Raw genomic sequence first — 25,764 nt, 5'->3', positions numbered from 1 at the left:
TTGTTGTTGACTCAAGCTCAGTATTGCCATCTAGTGGCACTGTTAGTACATTTCCCGCTTTTCTTGTAACCTTGTAAGTTGTAACAGTGATTGTTCAGGGCTGCAGTGTAACTTTCAGCAGTAATATTGCTGATATAAATCTAAAAACATTAATCTAGTAATAATTGTATATATACACGTTACTTATTTATTTTAATGTAACATTTTGAAACAACATCTGTGATTCTTTTTGCAATTTTTTTTTTTTTTAAATCTCCATGAAATAAATAAAAGGAAAGCTTTTTAGACAGAAAATAAAAATTCTAAGGGGTTGCTGTTCATAATCTCGAGAAACGAATTACTAATGAGTTATTTATACTTTATTTTTAGCATAGCTTACTAACATAAACGATAGGCAGATAAATGTTAATTCACAGTAACGGATAATGGGTAACACATTTGTGACACTGGAGCACAAAAGCAGTCATAAGTTACATTTGTAGCAATAGCCAACAAAATATTGTATGGGTCAAAATGATCGATTATTGTTTAATGCCAAAAATCATTAGGTTATTAAGTAAAGATCATGTTCCATGAAGATATTTAGAAAGTTTACTATCGTAAATATATCAAAACTAAATTTTTGATTAGTAATATGTATTGCTAAAGACTTCTTTTGGACAACTTTAAAGGCGATTTTCTCAGTATTTCGATTTTTTGTTTTGTTTATTATTATTAAAAAAGAATAATATATTATTTGCACAAATTATTTGCATTAATTATTACAGATTTTTAAATAGTCGTATCTCGGCCAAATATTGTCCTACCCTACTAAACCATACACCAATGGAAAGCTTATTTAATAATTAAAACAGGGCCACATTTTACAGAAGTAATAAATAAATAAAAAAGTAAAGTTAAATATAAATATGAATTAAGTAATCAAATAAAGTCATGACGTCAACGAATTGGTTGCGTTGCGGAAGTGCGTCACATTGTTTACAACTCAAACGGGTTGTTGGCGTCAGCGTAGCCACGAATTCCTCAGCGTGAGTTAACATCAACTACAATGTGTTTTATCTGCTTATGGGTTATATTAATATGTCAGATTCAAAGCGAGTCAGAGTATTGCAAACAAGGTTAGTGTGCTATTCATAACAGCACATTTACGTCACTGCACAGAAATAAAGTCACGAGTTAACCAAATGCGTTTATATTTTAGGAGACACTATATATGGAATAAGACGTTCAATACAAAAAAAAGTTTCAGTTTTTGATTCATGATTTGAAAATAAAATTTTATTTATTCGTTTAGTTCAATACAAAATATATATTTGTTTGTTACCATTGAATTACTAAACAAATTCCAGAGATCTGAAGTATTTGCAGTACAATATGCTATGTCTAATATTGAGGACATTAAATGGGTACATATTTATGCAAATATTTTGCAATATCCAATATATCACAAACCTGCTAGTCAAGATAATGTATCTCACAGTTTTGTTGCCACTGTTGATGAAGTAACACTGTGTTCAGTTTAAGTTATGACAATGTTGAGCAATAAATCGCACGAGGAGATCAGATGGATGCTGGATGATTATGGAATAAAACATGGTCCTGTGGTCGGTAAGTTAATAATCACTGTAATCCGAATGAGCTTGTTGCATATGATTATTATTATTTTAAATGTTTTTTTTTATTAGCTTTTTGTATTTTATTGTTTTCATTAAAATTTTAGTTAATGTTTTAATAATCTTGTTTTGCCATTTTTATTATGTTTTTTTATGTCCGCATAGTTGTCTTGTCCTCATTTTAATTACAGTTTTATTTAAGCTGTTTTAGTACATCAAGTTTAAAACAAATGTAAATGAAGTGTTCCTTTGGTAACTAGCTGAATTTGTAAAATTCTTTATTTACGATAGTTTATTTTACTTCAAGTAACCTTAGCTCTAGTTTACAACAATAATCCTGGATTTGTTTTTTCTTCTTTTTATTGTCCTGCATATGATTTGTGTATATTCATTTAAACAGATTCCACCAGAGCCCTTTACGAGAAGAAGCTGAGGGAAGCCATGACTAAACACAGAAGAACTAAAGCTCCGTCCGACAGGACATTTTACAGGGAGGAGGGTAATTCAACACAAAACACGAGCATCTTGATGTAATATCATATTACACCAATGATTTAAACTGATTCCACTTTTGTCTTCCAGAGGATGTCACCTATGTTCAGCATCGCACACCTGTGAGTACTAACACCTATTAAAACTAGTTTCAGACTTGTTTCCCTGAATATGTGAGTAATGTTACATTTGTGTTCATTTAGCAACGATATGATGATGTGATCGACAGGTAAGTCAGTCTGAATATTATAGCAGTTTCAATCATGTTATGCTAAAATACTGAAACTAACAAGCTCCTTTTGCTTTATTAGAACATGGACTGATTATAGAGGGATGGACTACATATATGAGTAAGATGCCTTTTTTTGTGTAGAATTAAATTCATAGTGTTTCACCATAATGGGAATTATTATTTTTATTAATTGAATGCATTAAATTGTTTTTGAAAGGCCTGCCATATATAGGACTCAAGCTCCTTATCAAAATATGTCACAAGCAAGAAACTTGCCACCAGAATCTCAACTCCAGAAAACACCAGAGAAAAGTTCATCACGCTTAGTCCCAGTCTGGCTACGGTTTTTAGTGTTTCTTATCATATCTGGTCTTTTGTACTTGGTTTTTATAAATCTGGAATCAGCAGAGCCTGTCAAAAGACTGATGTAGCTCTTTCTTTAGTGATTAAACTGAATGCTACATTTCTAAAACAAGCAAATATTCAGCACAATAGATGTGATTTTGAACATACTGTAGTGTTTTAACTCATTTAATGTTGGTTACTTTGTGCGTTTGTTATATCAAAGTAAGCCTGACATTGTATGAAAAAGTCAGAAAATGGGTGCTTCAGGATGTACCTGATGAAAAGACTACTTTTATGATGTTTTATTTTGTTCCTTGGTCAAGATATAATAATTGTCCATTGTAATGCTGCAATACATTTTACAGTACTGTATTGTTAGTCATTTCTTGGGCTCATAACAGTTTGGTATATCACAACTTTTAACGCTTTTTTGTATGCATTACACAAAAATTTTGTTAAGGATAAAGTCACTGAATTTAGTGTTAGTTATTTTACAAGAAGCTGATTTTCCATTGCAATATGTCTGAAGTATATATATATATTATTTGGGTCATACTCTGAATTATATGTATTTGAATATGCTGGAGCCAAAGTATATGAATGCCAGAACTGACCGTTTCTGGTGTTGTGTGATCTGAAAACTACAGGTTTTATTAAAAGGAACCATTTTAGATACATCTCAAACGATTTTCTGTTAACAGTAAAAACAGTATGCATGTCAAAATTGTGATTTTTGTTTTTAATGGCAAAATAAAAGTCTACAAATTTCATTACATGTACTAAAAACTGCAACAAAACAACAACCATTAACTCTCCACATTACAAGACATGGATGTACCAGGAAGTGACAGCTGTGTTTCCATACAACTTTTTAATATTATTTGAGCATTTTGCTCATTCACTATTGTTTTTATGGGTTACATTTAGAAACGTTTTGATTTTCCTTTTAAATATGGAGTGTCTATACTGTACTGTACTGTTTGCAACTGGTTTCTTGGCTTCACTAGACAATAGTAGTGCTGCATAAAATTTTAGTGTATGCCTATAATTCACACTACAACCTTTATTACTGTTATGAATTGTTGATATTTGTAAATACAAGGAGGATTTCCTGTTCTGTTTTAGAAATGTGTCAGAGGATTTGTTCTTTTGTCTGTGTAAGCATCACATCTGATCTAAGGTACTGTATAATGCATTCAGAGAGCCCACTTTCATTTCAAAAAGAACAAATGAACAATCCAGGTAAAAGCACAGTTATTATACTTTCATAGCCCTGTAGTGACCTAATGCGATAGAGCTTGTTCTTAGGCTCTCTGTTCCTCTTGTGATTAACCAAACATAAGAACTGTAGTAGAGAAAACAATAAATATATCATGTTTAAATTATAAAGCCCCTTGAAAACACAAAAAAAAAACACATTTCACAGTTTTACAGTCTTTACCTGCAACGATAATGGGAAGACCTCAGGATGGGTCACACATGGTACCTCCAAAAACTAAAAAGCCCTTTTTTAACCTGGTTAGTGCAGCAGCTTGTGTTGTATTGTCACCCATTTTCAAGTCTAGTGATGTCAGCATTTACTTTCAAAGAAAAAAAAATCTCCCATCTCCAGTAACACTGAAAGAAAAACCTCCTACCAATGACAATCAAAATGTTTCTCTGTTACTGACAAAGAATGGCAGATAGTATAGATAGAAATGGTGGATTCTGTGGATCTCAAACTTCAATCTTCTCTTTGGTTTGGCCAGGCCTCTGAAACACCAACATGTGACCAGTTTCTAAAAGCTGAAACAAAACAAACGTGTACAAAAATCATTCCTTTCTTACATTATACCTTCATTCATTTCTGATTCATAGTCCGGCGACTGTGATTTTTCTCTCCTCAAGTAATACTGAGCAATCAAATGTATTTGTACTTGTTTAAACTAGAGTTTTAATGCCTTGACTCATCAACATGGGTGTGTACTGTTTCCTTTCCGATTGTGCAACAGTAGCCCAGACCAGAACTGCCACCTTGTAGACAAAGCGCATGTGAAAGCTGCATGTACATTGTATCAGGCTGTGTGTGCACATTTTATCATGCACTGTGCTGCCGACAAAATTTTTATCATGCGTACCATATGCATACCATAGAGTAAGCATAAATACTGAAGCATACTTTGGGGGTTTTATTCAAATCTTAGAGCTTGTTGACCAAACATACGATTCACAACTCATCATGTTGTGCCTGATTAGGAAAAAAATAGCTCTCAATAAAACAAACAACCCACATTACCTTCTTTTAGAACTTCCATTACTTGATTGTCAAGGCAATGTATGTGTTGTCAACACCTGTAATCACAATATAACCTGTCAGTAAGAGAAACACAAATTCTTACATCTTTTTTGAGATCAGTTACTCACAGGTCCTGCTCTCTCGCTCCAGTTCAGTGGGTTTGCTCGCTCTCTTGCAGTACACTTTGGCAACAATCAGAATGGCACATGTGGCCACCACAAACGTCAAACTGGACACCAGCAAACTGATGAACACCGGGCTCATCACCGGATCTACTTCTGAGATTTCAAGAAACAGCAAACCCAATTAATGTCCTTAAAGCTGTAATAAAACTTCAAAAACAACAGAGCACAGATATTTTCTTCAGTATTCAGTAATTGTTTAGAAGCCTGTTCCCGCCACGGAATAAAAAAGGTAACTGCAACTTTTTAATCAGTTTATATCTCAATTCTGACCTTTTTCCCTTAGAATTTTACATCTTTCAATTCTGTTTAAAAAAAAAAAAATTCAAAGATAATTTTCAAAGGAATCTCGCAATTCCGATTTTTTCCCTCATAATTCTGAGCTCTTATCTCGCAACTGTCTTTTTTTCAACTTCATGCTACAATCACCTTAATCTTTCAAACCTTTTAGGAGATGCAGCTCAGGTCATTTTGAACATCTCAAGTCCACCTGGGCTGGAAGCCCACAACTCACCTCGAATAGAGATGGGTAAAGGCTGACTCTCCCTCGAGATAAATGTGCGCTCTCCAGTCTGGACCTTGTAGAGACAGCAGTAGTAGCCCTCATTATTAGACTGGGCACTGGAGAAGGTAAAGGTGACGGAGGGAGCGAGGGCTGGCAGAGAGTGCCGGACGGTCCCGTTGGGCCTGATGAGCCGCAGCTGAAAGGATCCTCCTGGATACTGAGGCTGTGTGGAGCAAGTGACGTTAAAACTGTGGCCCCGGGTGACCCAACCCGGCCGGGCCTCAGGAGACGTGTTGTACCAGATTTGAGGAGTGTGAATCTCCACTGAGAATAAGAAATAAAGGTCAGACTGAGACTTTTAGCTCTCCATTACAAGTTTAGCAGCAGATGTGACTTACAGACTGTGATGTTAATGAAGTTGCTGTGTGGAGAGAATCCCGAGGGAGAGTTTCCCAGTTTGGTGTGTATCCTGTAGAGACAGCTGTAGCTGCCCTGATGGGAGATTTCTAAGTCTGACAGAGTCAGATCCACCGTCATTTGTCTGGGATCGGCTCTCTGGGTCACTAGAGGAGTGTCCACACCTCTTTTGTACAGATGAAAGTCAATGACGGACTGCCAGTAAGGGGCAGTGCATTTAAAGTGAACAGCCTCTCCGGCCGAATAGGTGTAGAAGCGAGACTGAATTAACAAGGTGGGTGCTAGAAGTTTTCCTGGTGGGAGAAAAAAAAAAAAATGAACAACTACAAACAAACACAGACTGCATAAAATAAATACAAATCTTTCAGCTCTCTCATACCCGTGCACTCCACTCCAGCATCCTCACTGTGCGTACACACATCATAATTGAGGGTGCGTTCACACAGATCCAGGGCAAACTCGTCACCCGAGCATTTCACATTCCTCCACAGCACTTCTCCACCGGCCCGTCCGAAACGAGCGCCACCTGGAATGTCCAACACGGCGCCACAGTCGAGCTCTCTACAAACCACTGCGGCATCCTCCAGATCCCAACCATGCTGGCACACGGTGCCCCACTGATGCCCGTGACGCACCTCCACTCTACCCGAGCACCGCTCACCTGCTTTTTCATTCACAAGTCTGGTGATCGGGTCGTCTGTGGAAATAATGGGAATGAAGCAGTGTTGTTATCCTTAGCTAAAAAGTAAGAAATGGTGACTAATAAGGTATAAAATAAAAAACAACAAAAATCTATAAACTTAATAAACTAATAAACTAGAATTACTGAAAATAAACTGTCGTATTGATATAACGCTAATTAGAAAAAAAGCAGATAGCTAAATTACTAAAGATAAAAATAAAAGCTAATTCAAAATATTGATAAATATTTTAATTGCATGCATATTTCTGATAATTGATCAGTGGCTTAGAATAGTGAATAGAATAGAATAGAAAAGTGCTTTTCAAAGTCCACAGAAAAAAACCCCACCAAATTGATACAGTTATGTTTTATATATATATATATATATATATATATATATATATATATATATATATATACTATATATATTTATATTATATTATATATATATTATACACTTTCAAATTATATATATATATATAATATATATATATTTTTTTATTAAATATTTAGTGGTCACTTAATATAAACTATATACAGTATATTTCAGAGATTACTACCTTAATTAAGTTTTGCATGTATTTTAATATGGAATGTCTCTTCAGAATGGTATGCTTAATTTAAAAATAAGTCTCCATACATGAAAACAATCTGCTTTTATAATTTAGGAAAGGGACAATCATGTTTGAGAGTCCCTGACGTATAAAACATCATGAAGTCAATAACTCACCAAAGGCTTGAACATCTTCAACAGCAACAGTGCATCCTGTTAAAGAAAAGAGTTAAAAGGCACGTTACATTCTTGACATATTCATTCTAAAATATTTCGCTTGTTTTTAGGCCTTTTGGTCATTTGCAATTATGCACTGATCAAATGTACAATGGTTTCAGCTGCTGACAATGTTCAGGTCTCCTATAATACATATTTTTTAATAAGAAAGGAATACATTTTACTAACCAAGCATTACCAGGCCCAGAAGAATCCTCGACATTGTAGATTTCCCATGTAACGCAAGTGCCAGTGCTTTGGGCTCATTTATTATCTAAATGTCTCTGTTAATGTCAGCGAACCAAAAGCTGAGAGGAGGACCAGGAGGAGCAAGTTGATGCATAGCACTCCAGTCTACTCAGCTAGCTGGCTAACTAGCACTTCTCAATGCATAATTTGTTCCTGTTCACCTCCATGTGATTGATACAAATACATTATCTATCATAACTCATGCTTCAAAGCATAGGCTAACAGTCGATAGACGCAAATAGCACATAACAATTTAGACACAAAAGCTATAGAACGGGACAGCTAATATGCTAACGTAAGTAAAGAGAGTTATTATTCGCAGAGCGAGATACAATAAATGCCGATGTATTTGCAAAGCATATTCGAGTAAATATGTAATCAGTAATGCTTTATAAGTTAGTGTTTCTCGCGCGTAAAGTATTCCAAGAAACAGCGTGCTAACGCATACAGACGACGTCCGATTCGTAAACGATTCGTTTTTTTGAATCGGACCTTTTCAATAAACCGCTGAAACCTTTCCGAACAAACCGATTCAACTGAACGAATCGACTCACAAGAGCGTTTGCAGTGAAGCGAGGATTGATAACTTTTGATTTGATTTTAACTGATAAAGTTACTTTTAATTGTATGTCGGTTTTAATAATTTAATTATTAAGTTACAGCTAATATTTACACCAAAACTGTTATTCATACAAAATGTACACGAATAGATTTTTCTGAATTAAAATCCTATTTCGTTTCTAAATTACTCATTCTCGTGAGCTGAAACATGACACATGAATCATTAAATTACATAACCACCCTTATTATTATTACTATTATTATAGTATTATTAATAAGCGTAATAAACAGCATGTATTATAATGCACATGTCAGGCCAGGGTGTCAAGGACTACATGATGTTATATGCGTCCCAATGTGCACGCTATCCATGCTAGGTTCTATGTGATATTATTCATTTTCAATACTATTTAGGGCAGATACGGTGCAGTATGCACATTGGGACCCTATGATTGTCTTTTTAACTGATTCTTTAAAAACGGACTGTTCATATGAGTCGATTCGCGGTAATGAGTCAGACGTCCCATTATTCAGACGAGGAGAATGTTCTGTAACGTTATATGTTTTTACTGTTCTAAGACGTTGCGCAAGATCTGCACACACAAACGTTCAAGCTGTTTTGCCGCAAGTCTTAAAAACTATTTTAGGCTTAAACGTGGAAAAAACACGTTCAGAGACAAAATTTTAAGTCGCCATTAATCTAAACAGTCTACAGCTCAGCTATGAGATCTACATTAACCTACTACAATTTTATGAATCAAAATGACTAATCAGTATTAGCTAGAACATTAGAACAATAACTTTTATAATAAGGGTTAGTGAACAGATTTGAACAACTATTCAGGGATAAGAATTTATGTGAAAAAGCTTGTGGCGACATCAAGTGGATAAAATGAGAATTACAAGACGTGATCATGCTCTATTTGTCATGCAAATACAGTATGTTTGTGAATTAAACCAGAAAACATAAGTTCTACCGCTCTTGCTTGTCTAGCTTGTTCCTTGTTCATTTCATATTCCCTATTCAAAGTCGTGCAACTTTTAAATAATTTCCCTCATTTTAAGTCGATCCTAAAATCACATAGTTTAAATATTGTGACCTTGGTCCAGGTTATCATTTCATTTATATTTCTCATTAATATAATACTTAAAAAATAATATTTAAATAATCTCATAACAATATAATTTAATAATAAATATAAATCATACTCAAAATGCACTTTTAGCGTCGACCAAAAAAGGTTTATTCTGCTATATATAACCAGATGGTTACAATTCTTTAATTCTTTTTAGTCCATTCACGTGCATTATTCCGCTCACAACCGTTTCTTCTCTCGCCGACCTACTTCTGTTTAATTGGATAAGCATCAGTCTCAAACTAGAGAGAGAACGAGAGCGAGACCGGCTGGACCCACAAACCGTTATCCACCTGCAAATAAAGCGTTCATGGAATCTGCACATTCCTCGCTGACGTCACGGCGGATGGAATAATAGAACCAACGTCGCGACTCGCGCGAAACAATCTGTCGCGCTCTTCTGTTATGTTATAAAGTGCACTTTCGAACATTTCCTCGCGACAGCGCTACACGCACGGAATGTCCCGCGGAAGCGCAGGCGAACAACAGGTGGATTCAGAGGCCAATCCAGACGTGGAAGTAGCCATACTTCTGTGTCTCTCCGCCCCTGTGAGTAACCATAGCAAAGATACCGTAAAATCCAGCGTTCCGGAAAGAAGATGAATAACACGCTCGCGATATGGATCATTTCAGCGGTGACGCGACGTTGGGAGCATTACGAACAAGATTGACCACTCACACAGTTTATTCGGAGTTATGTCACTTTACATCTGAAATCGTCTTCTGATACACAGAGGCTGTTTTATTTCTGACCCAAGAGAGTGTTTGTAGACTTTTGGAGTCATTATGCCTGTCAGCAACGGATCGATGATGGATTTCCCCTCGGAATATGTGAAAGTAAAGGCGCACTACGGAGGGTGAGTGTTGTTAACTTTTACAGGGTTAATGTTTTAAAGCTGGCCTGCTTGTGTTGTGGCGTCAAAGGTCGGAATATGCCAAGCGTTTGGCCGTTTAATGTAAGCACAACATGTTTGCAAACGCAGTTCACTCCCACACTTGACAAACTTTGACATTCCTTTAATGTTTTATTACTTTTTCATCGTAAAATCGTTTTTAAACAGCATATTTTGTGTTTTAGAGACGTTGTCAGCTGAGGCATTTTACAACAATGCTGTTTACAATATCAGACAGGTCGTAAAACATCCAGACAATAATAAGAAAAGAGCAAATAGTCTATAATTTTTTACATTTAAATGTTTTAATATATTCTTATTCTTTTAAATATGTAATGTTGCAAATGATTTTTAGGTGCACTTAGTTATGATCATTTAAAAGTTTTACAAATATATATATATATATATATATATATATATATATATATATATATATATATATATATATATATATATAACATTAAAAGTAGCCTATGAAAACTCTAAAGCTCTGATGGGTGCCACCATATTGATATCACATGACATAGCCATGTCATGCAACTGACCAAGTTACTGGTGTGTTGGCCAGCTAAAAAAACACAACTTGAGTGCATCTTTAAATATTAAATATTTTTGTGGCTCTTATTGCCACTTATTGCTCAACACATATCACTTGTCCTGTTATACATAATATGCTGTTGCATACTTCTTTGAAGAGGATTTTTATTAGTATTATAAAAGGCAAGTTTCAGTCTTCATAATTCATACAAAGATAATCTCCAAGATCACTCATAAAAATACCAAAAATGCCACACATGACTTGAATTGATTGGGCTGGTTTTGACCCCCACTTTGGCTTCTGACATTATACATTTTTTCCTTCTTGATCATCCTCCATTGGCTTTATACAATAATTTATAATTAGGCTTTATATTTTGTTTGGACATTCTTAGCTAAAAGTGACCATGTTGTAAGTGGTCAGCAAAGTGTGAGATAACACAAACACGCACTGTCTGCATACATCACTGTGAATCATTGTTATTAATCACATCCTCTCTCAAAGACGAACAGTTTCAGTACAACAGCGGGTGATATCGCCCACCCTTTAGTCAACGATGTGAACGATACAGATTCATTTCGAAACCTCAGTGTTTAAGTCATAATAGCATTCTTAAAGGGAAAGTTCCACAAAAATAAAGTTCTCTTGATTTAGAAACCCTCACGCTGTTCCAAAACGGTGTGATTTGCCTTCTGCCTCTGAACACAAAAGAAAGATATTTCAAAGAATGTTAGTAACCAAAGAGTTGCTAGTAGCCATTAGAAAAAAATACAGTGGAAGTCAATGGCTACCAGCAATGGTTTGCTTACAAACTTTCTTTTGTGTTCAACAGGTGAAAGAAATTCATACAGGTTTAAATAACTTGAGGGTAAGTAAATGATAAATTTTTTTAACTGAAATCTTTATTTTTTATCAACTACCCCTTTAATTTATTCAAAAATGACAATTATTTCATTATTTATGAAAATTCCTTTACCCAAACATATAAATTCTGTCATTTACTCATTAATTTCTTTTGGTAAACTATCCCTTTAACCCTTATCTCGGTGACAACTGGTATTTATATACTAATTTTAACGCTATGAATTAGACTAGAGAGTCCCAATCAGATTTGGCTGTAGATGTAATATTTATGTTGTTTTATGTGAGGAAAAATTAAATCCGCTTTGCATGATTGGATTTGACTCTCTTTGTTTGAAATAATATAGTATTTAACTTTGTGACTTATCTGGGTAGTCAAATAATGAGGAACAAAGATTCTTCACTTTTTTATTATATTAATACTCGTCGACTGGTTGATATAAAAAGGAAAAAAAAAAAATTATATAAGCATTCGGTAAATAAATGCATGAGAGAATGTACCGTAACTCATTTTTTGTGACATAAATGTGCTTTACAAATGATGTCCTGCTGGTTCGTGGGTGGAGATCTAGTAGACCTTTGATTCAAAAGCACAGTAACCTGATGGCGTGCCAGTGAACCTGCTGTAGGAAGTGAAGAGTTCCTCCGTGTCTGTGGAAGTGTGAATTCCTCTCTAACATGAGTGTGTAAAGAGTGCTCTGAATTTGGGTCAGGCTTTTCGGAGCGTTTTGAAAGCCTTGGTGATTTCCACTTCTAAAAATATTTAGGAAGAAGTTAACACCAGGCGGGACAGAAATCTTGGTGTCTGGCTGACAACCTGAGCCAGGCAGTTGCTTAGCAACAAGTTATAAGCCTCAATAATGGCTTTTTTTTTTCACAGATTCCAGGCACTATTTATTCGAGCACAGGCCTCTAGGTTTCAGTCCAATAGGTTTCATTGTTGAGCAATCAAGAACGAGATTAGACTGTTTTAAATAGCTCATCTCAGAAGGGGGAATTGCTAGATCCTCGACATTGTTGACCCTGTTAGTCACCTGAACGGTCACGTTTTGTAGCTTTGTACAGTTTGAACAGGCAGAAGTTTGTCATGCTGGCAGAAAGTGCTTTAAGCTGTTTTACCATGCATGCATAAAATGTCCCTGTTACCTGACAGATGCTGAAATTGGTGTGTCATTGACAGCCCTAGGCGATGCAAGCAGCTCAGAAGTGTCAGGGGAGAGGCCAGGCCAGTCAGAGACGCTTTCTGCTTGTCAATCTTTTTACAAGTTTAGGGAATTTTTCAGTGGCCTTGTTTTTTAGAGCAAACAATAAAACACTGTTCAAGATTTGGGGTCGATAAGATGTTTTTGAAAGGAGTCTTTTATGTTCAACATTATTTGTCATTTATATGATCAAAAAATACAGTAAAAACTTAGAAATATAAAATGTTTTCTTTTTTTAGTATACTTTAATTTGTAATTTATTCCATTTATTACTCCAGTCTTCAGTGTGACATGATTCTTCAGAAATCATTCTAATATGCTGATTTGATGCTCAAGAAACACTTCTTATTGTCCGTCTTAAAAACAGTTTTAATGCATGATATTTTTGTGTAAACCGCAGTCATTTGTCTTTTAGGATTCTTTGAAGTGAAAGTAGAGCTGAACAGCATGTATTGCATTGTAAATATCTTTACTGTCACATTTGATGCATCTTTGCTGAATAAACATTCGTTTTCACAAACTAAATTATGATTTTACTAAATTATAATGGTTCTTTCACATAATTAACCATAAACAAACCATGGGTTTAATATCTGGGCAATACACTGAATCATTAAGTTTGAACAATGACAAAAGAATTGTGTAAACACACTTCACTGAACCATCAGCAGCCTGTCGTGCCAAGAGAGAATTGAACTTGGCAAGTGTTTCTTATTTCCATTTCCACTGCTGGACTTTAGTCCAAGACCCGGGAGGTTTAGAGAGATTTGATTTGCTATAGCAACCACACAGACAGCACTGTAGATAAAACTCACTGGTCATAAATCACAAGCATAAGGTGAAACCACAGGTGAAACTTTATAATGTTAACACCGTTCTCATCTTACCAGTGACATTATACATTTTTTTTGTGTGTGTGTGTACTGTGTAATGCATGAATGTGAGACTTCTGAGAACAAAGCAATGAGTGTGTAAAGGTCTTAATTTCTCTGAATTCTATGTTTGTATTCTAAACTTTCAGTGCTAAGTTTAGAGCACAGTAACATAGCACAGACTTAACATCCTCCTAAGCCTTTCTCTTCATGCAAATCTTGTCTGTGTGAATTGGAATATTCTGTATATCCAGTGGTGAACCTAATGACACTGTTCCCTGCAGGCAGGGCGTTGTTTAAACTACTGACCTCCATCTCTCGTGTGGGCTTTTCTCAGGTTCTAGTTGTACTATTTCAGGTGGGTTTTATGGCTGAGTATGGAAAGTCCATCAGAAAGGAGCAGGGTGTTTTCATGATGATTCAGCCTGTGCATATGAGCCACAGCTGTTACCCAAAACTGTACTGCTCATCCAACATCTTTTATGACAAAAAAGAGTCCGGCCACACGTTATGTAGTGTCTATTTACTATGTAACTGAAGATTTAGTTCTAAAGCATCTAGCCTCTGTTATTTTTGAGGGATTTTTGACGCAGTCTTTTTGTTGCAGTTTAATTTTAGAATGAAACATTAATGATTAGTTTTAGAAAAAAAGTCTGTTTTGCTCATCAAGGCTTCAATATATTTGATCAAACATAAACCAGTATAATGCTATTTTACCCAACGTTGAAGTACAGAACTAACATTACATCATATTGAAGACATATATTGCTTTCGGTTGCTTAGTTTCCGTAACTTTACATTATGGCTGTGCTGTAATACTGGGGTTCCCGTCATACGTCACACTCCAGGATTCCTCAACAAGGCGTAACCAAACCTCAGTGAACTAATACAGTGATATAAGATCTCTGATCTCAGAAAACACTTCCGGGTCAAGTGATTAAGTTGCGACTGTTATGGCGGAGCAAAAAGCCAAATGCATGTGTGATGACTGTGATCATTCCCAAATCTAGAATTATGATTAACCTCTATTTATCACCTCCGCTCCTCTTTTATTCAGTGCAAATAACACTATTGCCACACTTACGCTTTTTCTGTCTGTCTCATCTATTTCAGAACCACCCCTCTCTGCTTTAATATGGAGTGAGAAATGAACACCTCTGAAATGACTTTATTTAACTGTTAGCATCCTCAGGGATGGTTAGATGATCAGAAATGTTTCACATGGCTTGCTCTGGAATTTAATTTCCAAACGGCAGCGGCTCCAGGGACTCCTAACATTTATCAGTCGAGCAGGCCGTAGAGAGCCGTGCCGTTGGAGATCCTTTCACCCCTGGCTTCAGTGGCAGCCAGTCATGTGGGGGATGAGGATGGTGGGGAACGGATGGAGCCATAAGGGCAGGGTGGCTGATGATGGACTCGTGATGAAGGTTCCCCCGCTGAGGGCCAAGCTGTTTCAGAGCTCATCTTAGCAGAAAGCACACACACAGTATATCTGACTTGTCATACAGTCATACATCACATTTTCCATCTACACAGGAACTGAGGGAGGTCTGTAGACTGATTTGTAAAACAGTAATTTCTTTAAAAAAATATTGTAAAATGATTGAGTATTCACTGGTTTAAATAATTTTTTTCTTTAGCTTTTTTGTTTCTTTAGCTTTTCATTAAAAAAACATTCTAGTTGAACCAAGCTCTTTGTATGATTACATAAATAACAGCTGTAATTTATACAATAATTAAATTTGATCAATGTTAATTTAGGATTTTCACAGTACTAACTGAACACAACTCAGATGCCAAAATTATAATAGAAGAATAATAATTTAAGTATGCAGTTTAATAAAATATTGCACACTTTAATGTATTCAGATATTTAAGGGCTTATATTCACCGGTTTTTACTATTTTGAAAATATGACGTTTTCTATAGCTTTTTATTTTATTTAAAATGTATTCTTTAAAATATCTGTATGCTTGAAACCAATTATATATTTAGATGGTTTGTTTGAGTGTAAAACAATAATACAGTATATCAGTGAATCCAGGACATGACAAAGGTTGTTAACTAAGAAACTAGGTCAGTAATGGTTTATCCTGATGTAATAATGTCTGTTAATTTTTTGAATGAAAGTTATCATACAGTGTTATTAGGGATGCACAATATACTGGAATATACTCCATATAATCCAGTACAAAATGGTGTGGAAATACCATGACAATATTTCATGTCTATATAACATGGTACTGAATGATTCCAGGATCGAGGTGATAATTAGAATTACTTGGGAAAACAGACATCAAGCCCCAAAGAATGACATGATTATGCTGAATCCACACATAAACACATTATTCCTGATGCCCAAGAAGGAACTTTGAGGTCAGCGATGATGACCTAATCATATCTTCGTAATATGGTGCACTTCTGTAGTCTGAACTAAACTGATCGTGTTTTCTTGTATGCAGTGTGTGAAAGTGGGGCAGGGACCAGACTAGGCAGCTGTGTGCTAGAGGTTTGAAAGAAAAGTCTCTTGTGTATCCAGACAGATGTGGCTTGTTTGCCTGTGTTTGGACCGTTTCAGGCTAGTGTTGCAAATTAAAGCTACAGAGGACATTTAGAATAAGAGATGCACGATTTGTGTTGTGATGCTGGGTAGTTTAGATGGTAATATGTACCATATATATCTACAGATAATATGTCATTTCAGTAATTTTTTTTATCCGGTTTTGTCATTTTTTTTTTTTTAGTTTTTAATTATTCCTTTATTTTCATTTTATTTAGCTTTGATTCAATTTTACTTATGTTTTAGCTGTAGTAGTTTTAGAATTTAGTATTGATTTATTTTAGTGATAGCTGCCAGTGAAACATTCCTAGTTTTCATTTTAGTTGTTATTTTATGTCAGCTTTATTTCAATTAGCAAAAATGATTAACCAGGTTGGTTTTAGTAAAAAAAAAAAAAAAAAAAAAAACCTGCTTCAGGGATGTGCAAAACTTAATATTTTCTAAATCTGTTCAACAAACAAACAAAAAAAGAAAGTCTAAAAATCTAGTTCGTTTGACTAATTGACTAGTCAGTTGTTGGACACGTTGTAGAATTGTGCCGTTTTAATAGAGAAGTCCAGTTTTAGGCCGTGGACTTCTACATTGTAAAAGATAGAGTTTTTATTATTTACCTGTAACCAAATACACTCCATTAAACAGAATTTGAACAGATTTGAATTGTTCTCCGATCTGTATGAAGGTGCTTTCTGTATTAAGTGTTCTTGTTTTTTTGTAGGGACATGCTGATCTCTGACTTGGATTTGGCCATGACGTACACCGAGGTGTGTGAGGAAGTGAGAACGATGTGTGGGGTCCGAAAGGAGATGCCAATTACACTCAAGTGGATTGACGATGAAGGTGTGTATGACCTTTGAACTTTGGCTGAGGTGACGTCAGCAGAATAAAAAGGTGTATTAAGAAGAAGTCAAGATAGTATAGTTTTACTAAAGATTTCAAAGTTTGGAATAATGCACCAAACGAATAGTTCACAATAAGACCAGGAGCATAAAAAAAAAAAGATTCATTTTGATTTCATTTTAACTTTAAGGCTCAAGGGCTGTGCCTGTGTTATTGAAAACTAAAACTAAACTTACTAATTCATAATCTTTTGTTGAAATAAATATTAGATAAAAAGTAAGATGAAACAAAGACATTATGCCTTTTTAAGCTACTCAAATAAAATAAATCTGAGAAATGCTAAGAAATAAAAAATTAAATATTAAAACCAAACTAATAAAAAAATAAAAATAAAACAATAAATATATAAACTAAAAAACAATTCAAAATACTAATGAATATTATAGTATATAAAAAAATGAAAAATAAATAAATACCCTGTCCCAAGTCCCAGTTTGAATACCCCCGAGTCACGACAACTATAAATATTGAGTATATATGTAATGTAGAGAGTGAAAAAAAGAAAACACTTACAGAGATTTACTTCACCAGAAGCAATATTGCCATCTAATAATATTTTAGTGATTTTTTTTTTTTTTTCCATGTTCCCAATTTTTTTGTGTTTTGTTTTTAAGGGGACCCATGTACCATCTCATCCCAGATGGAGCTGGAGGAAGCATTCCGTATCTACAACCGAAACCGGTGCTCAGGACTCCTTTTGCATGGTACTTACTAACTCAAAACATCTGAAATAACATCTATTTTCCCCTCGTTTATTCAATTTTCAGTTGTTCTAGTAGCAGAATTGCTCTATTTGTATTTGTATCCATTTATTTATAAAGAACTGAATGCAGAATCAAACCACACAGCAGAAATCCACCAAACCACTCAAACTATAATGTGTACTCTACACGACTAAAGCACTAAATACAAATCAGTCTTCTTCAGAAAATGTAATATTTGCAATTTAGCATATTTGCTGGCCCCATGTCTATGAATAGATGAAACCACTGGACTGAGTCACAATCTTTTCTCTTTGTCTTTCTTTCTTTGTCTAGTATTCCCAAGCATTCCTGAAAAGCCTGGTATGCCGTGCCCAGGAGAGGACAGTAAGTCAAAAATCTTGCCAGCCATTTTCAGCCTTATTCGTGTGCACTTCAATGCTGATCTTCTTTAAAGTGGCCATTCTCTCTTCTACAGTCACTCAATACAGGAAACAGATTTAAAACAATCTCTTTCAAGTCTATCTCAGGAATAGTTTTGGTCAAGCATTTACCCCCCCCCCCCCCCACCTTTTTGACAGCCCACTGAACCACAATGAGGATCCAAACCTCTATTAATTTATGACTTTGTGTTGCTAACAGAATAGTTATCTGAAACGTTTACTCACCCTGATGTCGTTCCAAAATATGTGTTTGAAATTAGACTAGGAAGAGTAAATACTGACGTAAATGTTATTTTTAGGTGAATTATTACTTTAAGGTCTTGGACAAAGATAATAGATTCAGTTTTAGTGTCTTTAATGTAAGATTTTATGGTGGAAAACATGGCATCTCTCACTGGGAGCGTATAGCACTCTGGGAGCTGCACAGTAATCCTGTGTTAATGTGCACTTTTACTGCCCTGACGGCCAGACGGGGGTTAAACTGCTGAGTCAGGACTTTGTACATGGTACGGCCACCCCTTTTTGAAAGCATTATGAATTCACGATCATCCACGCCTATGGCACGGTCATGATATATGTCTTCTGTGTCATTTGTGTGTGTGAGAGAGAGAGTTGTGTGTTGCTGTGTCATAGCGTTAGTGCTAAATTGTATTTTATGTGTCAAAGAGGAATGCTGCATATCCGTGTGTGTGTGTGCCTTTTTGCTTTGCATTTCATACAGATAAGACAGTACCTTGCATTTCTGTTCTTTGTCTGAATGAGGTCTTCGATATGGTTTGAATGTAATCTTGTGTATTTCATACATGAGAAGTGTTGGTCTGAACAGCTTTGATTGCTGTTCTTTAGGTACGTAATGACTTGTGACAGGCTGTTAACTTTTCTGTCAGCGTTTGTTTCTGTTCTGGCCCACTTTTTCTCTCCTTGTCAGCAGTTTGTGCCACATTTGTTGTTGTTGAATGTTTTCTCACAGGAGGCAATGCTCCTCATAAAATGTGGATGAGAAGATTATTGACAGTATAAATAAAACAAATATATTTCAGTTCAAAGAAAGAAAAAAAAATTCTGGAATGACAATTAATCGGAACAAAACCACAATCTTAACATGGTTCAGTGTGGTTGTGAAGTCTCCTAGGCTGTGTTTTGGGGAAGTAGTGGCCTAGTGGTTGGAGAGTTTGACTCCTAACCCTAGGGTTGTGGGTTCGAGTCTCGGGGTGGCCCTTGAGCAAGGCACCAAACCCCCAACTGCTCCCCGGGCACCGCAGCATAAATGGCTGCCCACTGCTCTGGGTGTATGTACACTGTGTGTGTGTGTGTGTGTTCACTGCTGTGTGTGTGCACTTTGGATGGGTTAAATGCAGAGCACGAATTCTGAGTATGGGTCTCCATACTTGGCTGAATGTCACAACACTTTTAATTAAATGCACTGTGTGTTTCAGAGTGAAGCATGGCACTGCGTTCTTTTACACACGAGCAGCTCATGATCTGGTGTTTTCAGTGTGTCAGAGCGGCTCGGGTCTCAGTAAACGCTGCTACATGTAAACTCACCTCTGCATGTGCTCAGAGTTTGGTTTGTATGTAATGTGCTTTTGGGAATGTATCACATGCTAACCATCTTCCCAAACTTGTAATGAGAAGCGCTTACAAACTGGATGTTGTCAGCAAATACAAAGCTTTATAGGATTTATTCACTTCCAGAATGAAAATGTTGGCATCATTTACTCACCCTCCACTGGTTCCAAACTGTTTTTTTCTGCTGGACACAAAAGATTATATTTTGATGAGTTAATGAGCACCATTGACTTCCATAATATATATATTTTTTCCTACTGTAGAAGTAAATGGTGCTCATACATGGTACAGGATACCAACATGTTTGTTGTGTTCAACAGAAGAAAGGTTTGGAACAAGGGGAGGGTGAGTAAATGATGAAAGAATTTTAATTCTGGAAATGAAGGGAGCCATAAATATTGCATTTATGTTGATTAATATGTTTATATTGTTTTATAATCATATAATGATCCTTTTAATGCATTTTTTAAGTGCCAAGTGCCAATTAGACTTTTCCCCTATATTGAGATATTACTTAAAATGATGATCTCATAATGAGCTGGATTTTAGATGCGTCTTAGGTTGGTTATATTAAAGATGCAACTCCATTCCTGCCACCATCAGTATATTTGTGATATTTACTTTTTTTTTTTATTAAAATTTTTAATTTAAAATAAAGTGGGTTTTAATAAGATTGTCCCATATAAGTTAGTAGTAACAAATAAAAATGATGCTTTTCTGTATTTGTATAGATATTATTTTTGAAACAGTACATTGGGGGGAAAAAATACATCAACCCAATGTCTTGGTTTAAATAAAGTGTGATAATTTATAAAAACAAAATGTTTTGGTATTGGTTGCTTGTTGATGCTATAAGGTGTTTAACCCAGATACCATGTGAACAAAATTTAACATGAATTTATTAGACAAAAACCTGTGAAGGGACTCGTTTCAGACATCCAGCACACACCACTGATGCGTGATGGAGCGGTGCTGAACAGGGACTGTGTGAATTGATAGTGTAAAGACCTCAGGTTCAGCTGCCTACTGTTGTGTGGAATTGGTCTGGGCTTATTACTATGCAAGGTTAGTTATTCACTTTGTACCAGAGCAGCTCCAGGATACTGAGCTTTCATGCACAGTGTTGTAGGGACAAAGAATTATAACCTTTTATTCAGATATAATCTGCTTCACTGATCATGGCTGCTTTTTACCCAGACTTTTTCCACAGAATCCTGTTAAAGCCTTTTTAAGGCTTGTGACTAGGCATTTAAATTGCATTTACATTTATGCATTTAGCAGACGCTTTTATCCAAAGCGACTTCCATTTTTACAGTATGTGTGTTCCCTGGGAATTGAACCCACAACCTTGTGCACAGCTTACGCAATACTCTACCACTAAGCCACAGCAACACACACATTTTATAAATTACATAAAAGCAAAGCAAGTGTATGACTTATGCTTCTTTTGCTTACAACTTTCGAAGCCATTTAATAACTTTGTATAGGGCACAGTGATAAAATGGTCCAGAAACATACATTTTGTCATTGTTTTCTCACTCTCATGTTGTTTCATTTTTTTGGACCCCATCGACTTTAATTGCATGGACAAAAACTGAATTACATAATTGTAATTTTTGGGTGACTTTGTGGTGCTGGTGATTGTTGACAAGGCTGAGAGTCAGTGTAAGGAAGACATATCTTCAGATAACTGGGCTCAGTTTCTCGGCTGAGGTGTGTAGGAAGGGTCTCTGTCAATCTATAAATCACTACGCCCCCCCCCCCCCCCCACACACACACATTTTTTATTTATTAAATAAGATGTAAATAGTTGATTATTTTAAAGGGTATGTATTCTTTACTTTTGTAATTATTATTTATTAATTTCCTTGATTTTATATGTAAATTAGGGCTGTCATGATATTATATATTTTCACTTCTTCTTCTCGTTCAGGTCACAGCTGACCTGAGACACTGGCTTTTTTAAGCTTCCTATGAAATAACAAGAGAGAAAATACTGTCAAGTTCAACAGTATGATGAATAAATACAAACATCAAATTGACACTTTAACCTGTTAACTTGTGTACCTGTATCTTAATCACTTTAATGTATAGTTGCGCCGGCATCAATGAAGTCATGCAGTTAACGTGCTTCTAATTCAGCATTAATGTGCATCTAGAACGGCATCTTACATGCATGGCAATGCGACCAACTTAACATTTTACAGAGTTTAATGTAGCAATGTGGTCGCTCTGTTTTCTAGATTTGTTTCAATCGTCTAATCAATTTGAACAAAGATGCTATGCACATGTATTGGCCATGACTTGATTGCATATACAAAAACAAAAATTAGACGAGTAAAGAAAACACTTTACTTATTAAAATACTCACCCCTTTATTTAGATATATGGACACAGGAAACTGATGTTAAGAAGTTTATTTAACGTTTCCCCATATCGGTATATTGCAACACCCCTAATGCAAATGATCTGAGTGTCTGACCTTATCAGGACAATGAATACAGATTTACTGAAATGACTCAAACTGATATGAGAGATTTAGAAAATCACAATTTATCCACATCTCTGAATATTGTATATTGGCTGATACTAGACATTTTTGCATAGAGATTCCCTTATTTTTGCATTTATATTTTATAGATTTATATATAAACTTAGATTTGAGTAGTTTTAATTGTTTAACATTTTTTTTTTTTGCTCTTTTTTTTTTTTTTTTTTTTTTAGTACAGTTGGATAGTTAAGTAATGAGTAACCACAGGAAGCAAGGTGGGCGAGAGAGAGGGGCGGGATCGGGAAAGGTCCACAAACCGGGCTTTGAATTTGGGACGCCGTAACACAACGGTGCTATATGTATGTCAGCACACTGCCCACGAAGGCTTTCAGCGTTGACATTTCATTTTTAAATTAATATGTAATTGGCCATTTTCTGAAGAAAGCTTTTGTTTGTGGAATGGTTTCTATGTGGTTGCTTACAGACTCAAATGAAGAGAGCCAACTTAAAATCCTCCATAATGTGATGTCACTCAAATCCTTTTTTTTTTCTTTTCTTTTTTTTACTGTAAATTCAGTTTTTGCCTTTTTATCGTTCACCATGCAACTGACATAAAAACATAAAAGCAGGCCTTTCAGCGCAAATTGAGGTATCATTCATAGCCGTGGACAGTAAATGGCAAAATGTAGTACTTTAGGGTTTGTTCAAATAACCACTAATTGGCAAACAGTCCCTGCTTTTATCAGACACTCCATCCCCCCGTACTCCTCGTTCACCAAACACTAATCTCTTTCACCATCCACGCCGACGCTCCGTTCCAGTCCCCCTCCCCCTCCGTGCCGTGTTTTCCACAAAGCCCCTCAGCTGTTTGCCACCGGCTCTCTGGGGACCCAGCTACACCCTGACGAAAGGATGAGAGAGAGAGACAGCGAACAGGGCGAGAGAGAGAAATAATAGAGAGTAGAGGCGAAGAGTGCCGAGCAGAACCAGGGACCGTAGCAAAACATCCGTCTGTGTTGCAGGAACTCCCTCCTTTTGTCTGTGCTGCCCATCTCTATTAAGGCTTCCAGCAGAGCTGCCTGCTCCTGTAGAAACATCCCTCCCTCCCTCCATCCATCCATCTATCCATCCATCGAGGACGCAGCCTACACAAGGACAGCCAGCTGTAACGACTGCACGCAGGGAGCGACAGAACGGCAGGGAGGGGGAGAAATAATTAAATAAGTCACAAGGAAGAGGAGAGACTGAGCGAACAGAGGAGACTGCGAGGGAGGAGGGGATGTAGCCGGTGCATCGTTGGAGGCTGCCAGGGGAAATGTGCTGAAACGAGCAGAAAACAGGAAGATACCGGTGAGCACCACACCATCGAGATCTCTTCCATTTGTTGTCCACCCCATCTCGCCGCCACTGTCTTTGTGTGCGGATGTGATTGACATTGAGCTAGCGTTACCGAGTGTGTCCAGCCCTTGTGCATGCATGCGTGTTTGATGCATTCTGTTTATTTTCATCACACCTGCAGTGATTTGATGGCCCGTCTTCCATGCCAGGCTCTGGTTTGAACCCGTTTGGCAAGTGTGGCAGCGTTGCGTGCGGGTGTATGTGTGTGGCGATTTGCCTACCTGGCATGTTTTAGTCAGAGTTCCAGAGAGCGGCTAGCATCCTTTCATTTAGCTTTCAAACACACAAAGGAAGACACACACTCCCTTCTTCTTGGACCCGATGCATCCTAAGAAGGCTGACGGTATGTGAGCGGTATCGTATCATCTCAAGGTCTCAGGTGTTTGTGTGCATATTTTCTTTTCAGATGTGTCACTGATGTGTTTGTGGCCACTAATGAACGGAAATGTGCAGTTTTGACTGCCCACTCTAACGGGTGCTAGTTATTTCATTATGAACGCTTTCAGCCTCGTTTTCTGAACTGGGTGGTTAAAATAGATGCTCATGCATTATTTAAGTCTGACTGACATAATTAGCAAGATGTCAGTTATCCACCACCTCTTGTCCGTGATGCACCCAAACACGAGGCTCTGCATCCTTCCCACAAGGAGTCACATTCAAGACTCGCATTAGTTTGTTTCTGGGGAAATAACAAAGGGTAATTGTGCTCCGCTGGAACGCCAAGACCCTGATACTGTTGTTGTGTGACATTAGAGTGGATTTTCTACGAGAGGTATACCAGCAGATCACTGATCTGTCCTTGGTGTTTCAGACCAATAAAGTAGCCAAAAGCAGTAGTTTTAGAGTCATTTGTGTGTTGAACTCTGCTCGATGTTGCTGTTTTTAGCTGCAGTGACTGCGTTGGGATGTCATATGATCCACCTGTTCCAGTATTGATTGGCGATAAATCTAAATATGGCCACTGCAGCACACCAGCGTCTGCTCTGGAGAATCCTGATGATGTTATGTAAATACCTTCTAACAAATCTATGAAGGGCTATTGATAAGTTTAGACTTTTTTGGGGGGGATGGTGGTTCAGTTCTGAGAAGGATATTAACATTTCGTCAATTCAGATGCGAGGCTGTATCTTTAAGGCATTTGACTAATTATTATGCATGTAATAAATGCATGTTATTGGTTCTTTAAACATTGATTGACTTAATATTCAGTTCTCGTCACGTTGTACAATTAAAATCTGACTTTGTCTCTAGCTAGTTGCCATGATATGTCATGGTTTTAAAATGAATTTTTGTCCTTTAACCAATAGGCAGTGGTCTTGAACAAGTCTCCTTTAACTCCTCCAGCCATTATCGCTGCCTTGACCAAGCTTTACCAGAAAGAACTTCATTCAATCTGCAGTTTTATGATCTATCTGGTCCACCAGCTAGATCAGCAGCAAGGCAGCACTAACCAGCACAAGCCAGTCTTGAAATTCATGCTGCTCTAAGCTGGTTTTGTCAGCAGGGTGATGGATCCGTCACCGATTTATGTTGTTCTTCACCATATCGTGAAGTCACTCAAGAGATCATCTACATGAAAGAAAGTCATTTCAATAGTGTAGGTGGATTCTGGCAGTAACAGGATGTGGGCGTGTCCAACAACTCCCCAAAAAAAAGTTTCATTTTATGCAAATGATCCACAACGACCAATAGGAGCACAGATGCAGAGCTCACGTGATCCATCTCCTTTGAGACCGTGTAGGCAAGACGGAGGAGATCTTCATGTTACTGTGAGCGATTTCACAGTCATAAATGTTTTGTCTCAGCCCACATATAGCAATAAATAAAAAATGATGTGTGGAAAGCTGCATCGGAAACCGTGGGCATTCTGAAGTGAGCTTG

General features: G+C 36.6%; 2 protein-coding genes across 4 annotated transcripts in view; one reads left to right on the top strand and one right to left on the bottom strand.

Moving 5' to 3' along the window:
• Positions 1 to 3,400: 3,400 nt before the first annotated feature.
• On the bottom strand, positions 3,401 to 8,246 carry si:ch211-150o23.3 (deleted in malignant brain tumors 1 protein). The gene is made up of 8 exons (XM_052563806.1): positions 7,702 to 8,246; positions 7,474 to 7,509; positions 6,441 to 6,758; positions 6,043 to 6,354; positions 5,654 to 5,968; positions 5,086 to 5,235; positions 4,958 to 5,013; positions 3,401 to 4,467 (listed from the first exon to the last, which is right to left on the bottom strand). Exons 1-7 carry the CDS (start codon positions 7,733 to 7,735, stop codon positions 4,976 to 4,978), a joined length of 1,203 nt encoding a protein of 400 aa, XP_052419766.1. The 5' UTR covers positions 7,736 to 8,246; the 3' UTR covers positions 3,401 to 4,467; positions 4,958 to 4,975.
• A 1,555-nt stretch (positions 8,247 to 9,801) lies between these two features.
• Positions 9,802 to 25,764, top strand: part of prkcz (protein kinase C, zeta) — a 96,581-nt gene continuing 80,618 nt past the window's right edge. The window contains exons 1-5 of one of the 3 annotated variants that reach the window (XM_052564094.1): positions 9,802 to 10,007; positions 10,193 to 10,315; positions 17,100 to 17,221; positions 17,896 to 17,985; positions 18,319 to 18,369. In XM_052564094.1, the coding sequence (XP_052420054.1) occupies positions 10,245 to 10,315; positions 17,100 to 17,221; positions 17,896 to 17,985; positions 18,319 to 18,369 (334 nt within the window). In that variant the 5' untranslated portion in view covers positions 9,802 to 10,007; positions 10,193 to 10,244. Of the gene's footprint in view, positions 10,316 to 17,099; positions 17,222 to 17,895; positions 17,986 to 18,318; positions 18,370 to 23,428; positions 23,836 to 25,764 lie in introns of those variants that run through there. The other 2 variants (XM_052564093.1, XM_052564096.1) reach the window with 2 other exon arrangements.

The sequence above is a fragment of the Carassius gibelio genome, chromosome B8, assembly GCF_023724105.1.
Source record: "Carassius gibelio isolate Cgi1373 ecotype wild population from Czech Republic chromosome B8, carGib1.2-hapl.c, whole genome shotgun sequence".
Taxonomy (NCBI): Eukaryota; Metazoa; Chordata; class Actinopteri; order Cypriniformes; family Cyprinidae; genus Carassius; species Carassius gibelio.
Note: the sequence above shows the minus strand (reverse complement) of the source record. Positions and strands in the feature narration are given on the sequence as shown.

Excerpts from the sequence above, each read along its gene's own strand:
- si:ch211-150o23.3 (XM_052563806.1), bottom strand. The coding sequence starts at position 7,735 with ATGTCGAGGATTCTTCTGGGCCTGGTAATGCTTG. Across the intron at positions 7,510-7,701 it reads TCTGGGCCTGGTAATGCTTG|GATGCACTGTTGCTGTTGAA; the intron begins GTTAGTAAAATG and ends TTTCTTTAACAG. Across the intron at positions 5,014-5,085 it reads GGAGCGAGAGAGCAGGACCT|GTGTTGACAACACATACATT; the intron begins GTGAGTAACTGA and ends TTGTGATTACAG.